At 38.5% G+C, this 10339-nt stretch overlaps 1 protein-coding gene across 4 annotated transcripts in view; it reads right to left on the minus strand.

Annotated features, from left to right (window-relative positions):
* Positions 1 to 8193, minus strand: part of fmnl2a (formin-like 2a) — a 140528-nt gene extending 132335 nt beyond the window's left edge. Inside the window, exon 1 of one of the 4 annotated variants that reach the window (XM_055152834.1) lies at positions 7610 to 8193. In XM_055152834.1, the coding sequence (XP_055008809.1) occupies positions 7610 to 7723 (114 nt within the window). In that variant the 5' untranslated portion in view covers positions 7724 to 8193. The remainder of the gene's footprint in view (positions 1 to 7609) is intronic. The other 3 variants (XM_020931830.2, XM_055152830.1, XM_020931829.2) reach the window with 3 other exon arrangements.
* Between the last annotated feature and the right edge of the window lie 2146 nt (positions 8194 to 10339).

A 10339-nucleotide genomic window follows, 5' to 3' on the forward strand; every position in this document is an offset into this window, starting at 1 on the left:
TTTGACAGAAGAACGTTTTGTGAGTCAAACATGTGTGAATGAAACAAAACACAACTCCAGGTCTGTTTTTTGACGAGGAAACAACACAGCAGAGATCAGAAAATAGCATAATGGGCTCTTTAATCTCCCCGTAGAGTAAAGACAGCGCAGTGCTACAGCGGGCAGTGGGGATGAGGGTGTGGATAAGGTCACATATCTGTCTTTGATAATGGTCTCCAGGGCGGCGACTGGTGAGAGCAGAAGATGGACTCGCCACACAAAAGTCCGTCCAAAGAGTTCCCCACAGAGGCACGCTCCTTCATCAAACCTATTAGGATCATCAACAGGCGGCTGCTGCTACTCAGACATGATACTAAAGAAGATTTGTAAAGCCAATAGAAATTTTTTTGACTGGAAGAATACGCAGAATGGCATTAAAGGACCTATATTATGCAAAATTGACTTTTGTGAGCTTTAAACCATGTTAGAACACTGTTATTGCCTAAAAAACATACCCGGAGTTGTGTTTTGTTTCATTCACACGTGTTTGAGTAATCCTGTCTCCATCTCTAAAGCTCAAACTGCTCTGCTTCAACTTGTGATGTCATGAAGCGGTAGTTCACAACAGCTACTTTTTACCATTTGTTCAGTGGAGATTGTTTTCTATTTGAGGAAAGAAACCATCCTAAATATACAGGGTTTGTGTGTTAAATGTGTGAATGAAACAAAACACAACTCCAGGTACACTACTGGTCAAAAGTTTTAGAATACCCACATTTTTCCAGTTATTTATTGCAATTCAAGTCGTGCAAGTCCAGTGAAGAGCTTGAAATGGTGCAAAGGTAAATACTGAACAGCCAGAGGTTAAAAAAAAGATAAAAGATAACAAACCACAAGTCCAAGCTCTGCTGAAACTACCTCAAGAAAAAAGAACAAGATGGTAAAACTTGAAAACATGGAGTGTCCAGCACAGTCTCCAGACTTAAAGGTTGTATAGAGGATTTTCCAAGGAACGAGAAATCCAGCGACTGTTTGTCCTTTTTCAAATGTTGCGCATGCGTGAAACCACCCCCCCTCCCCTACAGCTCCCTACGTAGAAACGCCTTCTCCCGCCTCTTCCTTACGCCAGAAACAGGTTTATTTACAGCCGGTGAGCTGCACATGACTTGTAAACAACTAACTACAGTGTTGGTTAGGCAAGGCGGAGAAGTGAGGAGCGGGGGGGAGCGGGTGTGCGGACATTTCGTTCGCGGACGAGAAGTGAGGAGCAGGGAGAAGAGCGGAGCAGGGAGAGAGGAGAGAGGAGAGGGGAGCGGTGCGCGGAGATTCCGTGCCCGTAGAAGTGAGGAGAAGGGGGAAGAGCGGAACGGGCAGCGGGGACAGGAGTAGGAAAGGGGAGCAGAGAAGGTTGCGCGGAGATTCAGTGCGAATGAACTAGCTACAACACGCAGCAGCAAGCGGACTCTTTCTTTGCCTTGAAAATTACGTTTTCAGACATAGGATATCGCTTTCGTGTCCTGAAAAACGTTTGACTAGCTCTTGGAAATAAAGTACGTTTTCATAATAAGCAGAAGTTACCTGTCCAGGAGTAATTTGGCGACCAATGCGTCAGTCTTTAGACCCTGCGTCTGCTTCAGTCGCGCCATCGCTGGAATGAATCTACAAGAATCACCTTAGTTTGGCTTCGCTGCTTTTCCCCTTGTCTTCTTCTTTCAGCGACCTCAAAAACGGACTTTCTTTTGCGGCTAACTGCTCCTGGATTCTTGTCTGCCATTGCAACAAACTTTGTGCTAACTGCGAGGAAGATATAGGTCAAAAAAAGCCGCTAAGAACTGTTGCGTTGGTGGATAAACAGCGTCTGTGCGTCTTGCGTCTGTGGACTGCGTGACAGGCGTACGTAAACCACGTACCGGCGGCGCGCAGGCAGGTCAGTTACGCTAGAAACGTAGGGAGTTTGATTGATAGCCTGTCAGCTAACAGATAACGAGGCAGTGTCGTTATCTATTGGCAAATGTTTAGCTGGCCCCACCACGTCCAGAGTTGATGAATTTTTATTCTCTTTTTTTTGGTCATCATAATTACAAGGCTACTGCACCTCTATAATGCTATCATTGACAACTTGAAACAAAAAAAACAAAAAAAAAATCCTCCATACAACCTTTAAACCCCATCGAGCTGGTTTGGGATGAACTGGACAGAAGAGTGAAAGCCAAACAACCTACAAGTGTCACACATTCATGGGAACTTCTGCAACAGACTTGGGAAGAACTTTCTGAAGAATATTAGATTTCTATTGTAAATGAGTCATGAGTGTGTTCAGCTGTTACATCTGCCAAAGATGGACACTGTCATGAATCAAAAGTTTAGAATACGTTTTGGTCAGCAGCAAACAGTAAAAAAAAAAAACTAGAAAAAGTGTGGTGTTCTAAAACGTTTGACTGGTAGTAGATATTTGTGATGAGGAAACAACATTATAACATAGATCAGAAAATAGCGTAAAATGGGCCCTTTAAACTCAATCTCAATAAAGACAAGAAAGTAGTAACAACACAAAACAAAGAGATGACCCTATTCACAGTAAGAATTAGGGGTGTAACAATAACCAAAATACCGTGATATCGTATCATCAAAAGTCTCTCAATATCATCGTGGGCCATCACAATTTATCAAATCACAAGTTTCTTTGCTTAAATTCATTGTTATGGTGCAGCAATAGCAAAAAAAAAAGAGGGAACTACATAGACCATGATCCTTTGCTTCGTTTTTGGTGCAAACTACATGAAGAAATAACAGTTCTAAGCACTTTTAAATCTTAGTTCTTTGGATTAAGTCTTGTCAAAACATTTTAAGAAGAAAAAGTCGCATATTCACAGTTTTGTAAGCCTCCACAAAATATCGCAATAAATATCGTACTGTGAGATTTGGATATCGTTACATCCCAAGTAAGAATGCATGTTTTCTGAAGCAATTTAAACACCCAGAAAAATGCAAGATCATTTAGTTTAATGCCATACTGTGAACCATTCCAGGCAAAGCAATTACATTTCCACAGAGACAATCAAATGGTGAAACTACACACCAGAAAGGTTACATAATGCAGCTTTAAAATGCCGCCAGCAGAACTTTGAGCTTTGATAACTTGCTCAGAGCTATAAGACATTATTTTTATTATCTTTGAATCACTTTTATGGGTTTATAAACATGAGGCTTTACTTGTAGACCTACTTCAAACATTGTAACTGCTAAGGCGGCGGTAATGTTCAACAGTTTGAGTAATGATAACGTAATATAAAGCTATAAAGTGGTAGTAGTAGAGAGGCATTAACCGGTCTCGTTTTAGTGGCTGTAGTGAGATCATCAGAGCGATTCAGTGCCACTCAGCCGATCAATGGAGCCGGACGCCAATGGACACGTTCAGGTCTGAGCCGCAGTAAATAACACTAAACGCTGTGATTATAGCTCTAAACTCTGCTAATGCCGCGGGGCTTCCATTTCGCCAAGAGCTAAAGCTAGCATCAGGCTGGCAGAAGCAAAGGATCATGGGAGAGAGACAGAGTGTGCCTGACATGTAACACAAACAGACTTTTCTGACAGCTCATACAACCAATTACTGCAACTGATGCTGGAGGATTTGGCTTGCAGATCGCCATGGACGCTTTAAAATCCTGTGTCATCAGAAAGTTAAATAAAACTGGAATGGAGGTGACAAAGTGAAGCTGAATATATTTTTGATTAACAGATCTAAATGGTTTTACAACTACACACAATAACAAAAATAAACATTACTGACTTTCTTTTCCCTAAGAAGGATAGAAAAATACTCATTTCTAACCTCAAATTTGTCTTTGAGCTTAACAAAAAGTTAAATTAATGATGAAATGATGTGTAATTTATCTAGCCTGATTCATCAGCCGGTTTCACTTCGTGGAAACTGTCTGACCTCGCAGCATTAGGATTTGTTCGCTCGATGGTAGGCGGGTACTTTTTTTATTTAACCAATCGCTGCTATTTGGTTGTGACGTATGTAATGCGCCAAATCCCGTAGGAAGAAGGGCAATAACAGCTTTCTCCCTGATAAAATTCACCAAGCATTCTCGTTGTTCCGGCTTTAAATCCTCGATCTTGGGAATCGTTGCCAACACAGAATATATGGCTCTTCACTTATTGGCCCATGCGCGGTCTACAACTTCCAGGGTTCTTGCAAACTGTCTATTGTATTTTGATTCCTGACCTTGTCGCTGGAGAGAAATGAAACTGAGCAGAGGTACAAGGTGGCACCAGCCTGGCTATAATATATCTGTAGATGAAGTGAAAACTGTGGTAGACTCAACATTTTTGTAGGGATTTGTCCAGTAAAACCTACAAATATGGATGTTTCCTTTGTTAAAAATGCTCAGTGTTTATCATGATCTCTTCTTAAATGAACAAATAATAAAACACAATTGTAAATGTTCTTAAACTGTGCTCTGGTATCACTCACATGTATCTAAGAGGTTTTCATTTGCCAAATTTTCTTAGTATTTTCATATTTTGTGATATTCTGAAGTTAATTCCCACTGAAATCACTTTAGGTTCCGCTTCACTTTTGCCTCCAGTTGCCTCCACTCTGGAATTTACAATGTTTTTGTTTACACATTTTTAAAGGGTCTATATGTTTGACCACCCATTAGCCTCTGATCCTGCACATCGACTGATTACACAAGTTTAAAGCTGCATTGTAGAGCTGTAAGTAACAATTATTTTAATAGCAGACTAGTTCTTAATTTCTCTGATTAATCATTACAGCCTGTCTGATTTGTTTGTTGTCAGTGCGTAGGGAAATAGTACAAGGGGCTTTGTTTCTATCCAATTAGCACAAGCAGTAAAGGTTAACTTAACTCAAAATGAAAGTCAGAAAATTTGAGACACTGTGATGCTGAATGTCAACAAGGCACAAAACACCGACTATACTGATGATATATTTTTTTTTAAGTCTGTTTCTCTGGGTCTTCTCCAGAGCAGTCACTCAAGGTTACGCTTCTCGACAGTTTCTTTGACAATAATGAGGATTAACTTACTGAACAACAAATAGTTTTCACAGGCATTTCACTAATAATTTGTAAAACGTGAGATGTTATCCACAAGAACATCAAATCCAACGCCTGTGTGAAGTATGTGTAAAAAGAAAATGAAATTGTTGCGCCTAAAAGTGAAGATTTCTGTTTGTAACTGATTAATATTTGTGACTGAAATGAAACGTATTGATTTGAAATGTTTTAAAGTAACTATAAGTGTTTATGTATTGTCTGGAAAAGGGACAACGGCTCATTTTCATTCATTTCTTGTACGTTTAATGTGACACTATCAATGTCTTTTTATACTTTATGAATGAAATAAACACATTTTTTTAAAAGTGTGAAGGAAGTGATCTTATTAGCATCCACGATTCAACTCGAAATCCTTAATCCTTGAGTGGATTAACTTCATTACCACACACACACACATTCAGGGCGTTTTTTTTTTTTTTTTTTTTTTATATATATATATTTACTGTTGTATTCATCAGAACAGGACATGCAGAAATCACCCCCAAGCGTGCCGCTCCCTCAACCCAATCCTCTTTTTTTAATGGGCTTACGGGCTGAAAGATCTGTGCCACCTAAAAAAGATAAACTATTACACAACGGGCTTCCAAAATAGACACATGTAAGACCACAATCTCCCAGTCTAGAGGGTACGAGACGGGAAGCAAGAAGGTCATTAAAGGGCTCATATTAAGCCGTTTTCTGATGTGACAATGTTGTTTCCTCATCACAGACAGACCTGGAGTTGTGTTTTGTTTCATTCACACATGTTTAACACACAAACCCTGCAGATTTTTAGGCTCTTAGTTCTTCTCTCAAAAGGTAAACACTCTGCACATTGTGTTTTTAAATGCCAAACACCTTCACTAGATTCATTTGGATGATTTCAGACCTGGAATTGCCAAACTCTACTGAACAAAAAGTAGCTGTAAACTTGAAAACCATCGCTTCATGACATCCCAACGTGGAACAGAGCACGTGTGAATGAAACAAAACACAACTCCAGGTTTGTTTTTGATGCGGTAACAACATTATAACTTGACTTAAAGCTCTCAATTTTGCGTAATGTAGGACCTTTAAGTACACAACATATTAATGACAGCTCAGTGATTTGAAGTAGGATGTTCGTATAGTGACTTCAAACTGAACTGGAATTGGAACTGACTGAATAAAAAAAACATCCGACTGAGGCAAAAATATCAGCATTTTGGAGGAAGTTAAAGTGACTAAGTATCTGTCAACTTTTCCATTGCTCTCAAAATAACAAGTGGCTTGAAACTGCAGCTTAAATGTATTTTAGTTGTCTCATAAACAGCAATGAATGAACACAATTTCCTTTACAAAAACACTAAATCAGAACTTCATTTCTTCATTATTGTCTACAGTGATGGGAAGAATACTTGGAAAGAAAGATGTATTTATTTACAGAATATTGAATACCTGCATTAAAATGTATTTTTTAACATATTTGGATACTTGGTCCAATCAGAGTACTGTATTCTGAATACTTAGAATACTTTTACATCGAGTGAAAAGATGCAACATAGGATTAAAAACAGCTTCATATTTGTTTCACCTTTTGTTGTGTGTTTATTTATCAGGGAGTAGAGAAGGAAAAATAACACATGCACTCACCACAAGAGCAACGTTTTCTGTTTTTCTCATAGAGCGATCATGTCCTTTAATTTTAGAAAAGTAACACCAGTGAAAGTGAAAAAGTAACTCTACCTGAGCAGAGTTACTGTTGTTACTTCACAATATTGATCATTTATAGTCAAGATGATGAGAAAATCTTCCTAGGATCAGTTTCACTTCTCATACGAACACCGAAAACAATGTAAATTCACAAGTCTGATCAAGTTAAAATTCCTGCAGCAGTTATGGCTAATGTTTATGAGAGCAGACGACAATCACGTTTGACCCACATTTTGGAGGTTCTCAAATTTCACCCCAACTGTCTGACTTCACGTTTCTTCTATGTGCCTTCTCCATCCACCAACAAGGCAGCTGTGTTCAGGGACTCCTCCTGATCACCAGTAAATCAGCATTATTAAAACCTGTTAATGTTTAACAATGAAAGTCTGTGCTCAAGTAGAGTTGGAGATAGGGGGATTGCGTATATTTTTTTATTATGAAGGATTTGGTGCGTTGAGAAGTTAGTTATTCACAGTTTATAGTAGGGCAGATGTCTCAAGGGATGTGTTGACTCAAACTAGGATAAAGGCTGCTCTAAAACAATAAATAAAACACCATAATAGCCTACTGTTTTTCAAGGAAGACACGCGCAAGGAGTTTAATCTCGAAAAATGATCACAAACCAAAATTACGCGTAAGGATTTCAATTACAATGTTGTACTTTTGAGACCTAAAAGTGTAATATCCTAACGACACGTGAACTGTGAAAACATGTGGAGAAGTTAGTCAGGATAGTCGATTTGCTAACAACAAAGAATGAGGCGTGATGGTCACACAGCTGTCCCATCCCAGGACAGTGAACCATGCCCCGCCACGACAAAAAAAAAAAAAAAAAACATCATTCAAAATGAAACAAGCATCTAAATTCTTACCAAGACGATTGCGAATCTCTCTTCTAGCTCTCCCGGGTCTGGCATGGGTAATTTCAGGGGCATATTGTGTCCCCTTAAGTCCGTATGCTGATCCATGCTGCCTGCGTTCCCCATGGCTGCTCACGTCGCTTTAACCAACCACAAGTTTTCAAAAGCTACAACTTGAGAGAAGAACTGGCAGTCAAAAAGCGACTAGAAATATCCGATTTGCGTGGTTCTCCTTTGGCTTTCCCGTCAGTGGCGCTGGTAGTTAATCCTGGTCACTTCTTCTTCAACATAAAGCACACGTGAGCCAAGACGCGGCAGTTCGCTTCTAGTCTCCGACGGCGCATTTCTTTTCGTAAATCTGAAGGAGCTGGAGTTTAAAAAAAACTTGGGGCAATCCGTGGACCTGTACGCGCAGACAGTTAGTTATCCGTATCTTGCACAATTTCGGCTCCACTCCCAGTCGGTAGCAATGACGACGGGCATGATTCACGCTGAGCAGTCCTCCTCCGAGTGCGCGTGGCTGTGTGCGTGCGCGCAGAGGCGACAGGGCAACACTCCGCTAATCCCTGCGCCGCTGACCAGCTAGTTAAAGCGGATGGGGGTCCTCTCTGTCCCAGCCCTCCCCACAATGAGCTCTTTGAGGGGGTAAAGGCTGCTTCTTCTTCTCCTTCTCCTCGGGGCGTAGCAGCTCCCTCCCCAACGCCGTAGCTAAGGAGACGAGGCTGGCTGTCCGTGTGTGTGTGTGTGTGTGTGTGTGTGTGTGTGTGTGTGTGTGTGTGTGTGTGTGTGTGTGTGTGTGTGTGTGTGTGTGTTGTGTTGCATTGTGGTACTTTGAGTTTGTTGTGAAAGGGGGGTGCCTCGCGAGGGCCCCTGTCCTGTGCCCCAACTGCTACCTCATCAGAATTGGGAAATAGAGTGAGTAATTGGTTGAGTTAATTCAGAATAGTTGAGCAAGTTGCATGTTTGGAAGGATAAATAACAAAAATCAAATGCCTGATCAAGTTTGGTCAGGTATCAAGGTCCTATATTACGCAAATTGAGCTTTAAGCCATGTTATAATGCTGTTACCTCTTTAAGAAACATACCCAGAGTTTGGATAATCCTTTATTATTACTCTGTTGACATCTCCAAAGCTCAAAACACTCTGTTGCTCCACATGAAGTGATCGTTTTCAAGCTACATTTGATCTTTAATTGAGTAGAAACTGGCTATTCTTGACCTAAAATCATCCAAATTATTCTAGTGAAGGTGTGTAAGAGTTTAAAAACACTTCCTATATCACAACATGACATCACAAGGTGGAACAGAGTGTTTTCTGTTTGACACAACACAAACACAACTCCAGGTCTGTTTTTGATGAGGAAACAACATTCTAACAGATCAGAAAACAGTGTAATACGGGTCATTTATATATAGTCCTTTTTATTGTTAATCGCTATGACAACAATGCTACTTTTGCATCATTCTGAAACCAGTGGGGAGTAGTTCTGTCGTGTTATTGGGTACAAAGTCAACCCGCAGGTGTAAATAGAGTGACTGTAAATACATGTTATAACGTCATCATTTTACAGAGGCCTGTGAACTCTAAGTGAAAGTTGATCTGGTCTGAGCCTTTGTCTCCCATGGACTTTAGCCTATTCATTCAACTGTGTAAAAAAGCAATTAGAAACTAAGTAAAAGTAGTAGTAGAAATACTGTACTTGAGTAAAAATTGTTGGTATCTGTACTTAGAGTAGATTTTTAAGATTTTATCAATCATTAAATCAATAAATCAGTCAGCACCTTTATTAATCCCAAAGGGCAATTCAATTCACACATTTCTGGCTGTGTACAATCTATAAACAATAATTTAATACTATAATTACTAATAATGATTTACTTTATTGTTTGTATTTATTTATTTATTTATTTTTATTTATTTATTTTATTATTTTTATCTATTTATTTTTATCAATTTATTATCTGTATTTATTTATTTATTTATTTATTTTTATTATTTTTATCTATTTATTTTATCTATTTATTATTTTTATTTATTTATTTATTTATTTTTTTTTTTTTTTTTTTTTCTTTTTTTTTTTTTTTTTTCCTTTTTAACTTTTTAACTTTTACTTGAGAGCAGGTATTTGTACTTTTTACTTCATTATATGTTTGAACTGGACTGAAAAGTAAAAGTATTTTGTATTATTGTTTGAGACCTGCTGAAAACGCTGGCAACTAAAATACACAAATAAAAACTGCAAAAAAAAAAAAAAAAAAAAAAAAAAAAACATCACCACATTTGAAACTTTATAAAATCTGCATTAAAAACTTTTACTTTTTACTCTTACAATACATTTTAAAGTTTTTTTTTAGATTTTTTTCATGTGATACTTTTATTGGTTAAGTATTTTTGCTCTGGTATCTTTCCATGTATGTTCAGCTGGAATGTTTCACGGTAAGGCATTAAACTTATCTACTTTTCTTGCTGTGGAACATACCAAGCAAAATGATAACATCTCCTTAAAGACAAAAAAAAAAAGGCACACCTTCCACCAGCAAAGTAAGAAAACTGACTACGTCTTCCATCTTTGATTTTGTGTACTAACTGTCCATCTTTTTGACAAAGTTACCCAAAGTAAACAAAACAAAACTACTTTTCACAGAGCTCCGTGTCACCACCGCACCCTTTTGTTCACTGAATAAAAATAAAACCCAAGTATAACAATATATTCTCTTCTTAATTGTCACATAACTGAAAAC

Source organism: Boleophthalmus pectinirostris, unplaced genomic scaffold (assembly GCF_026225935.1).
Source record: "Boleophthalmus pectinirostris isolate CB_2022bp ecotype Guang Dong unplaced genomic scaffold, ASM2622593v1 HiC_scaffold_1, whole genome shotgun sequence".
Classification (NCBI taxonomy): domain Eukaryota; kingdom Metazoa; phylum Chordata; class Actinopteri; order Gobiiformes; family Gobiidae; genus Boleophthalmus; species Boleophthalmus pectinirostris.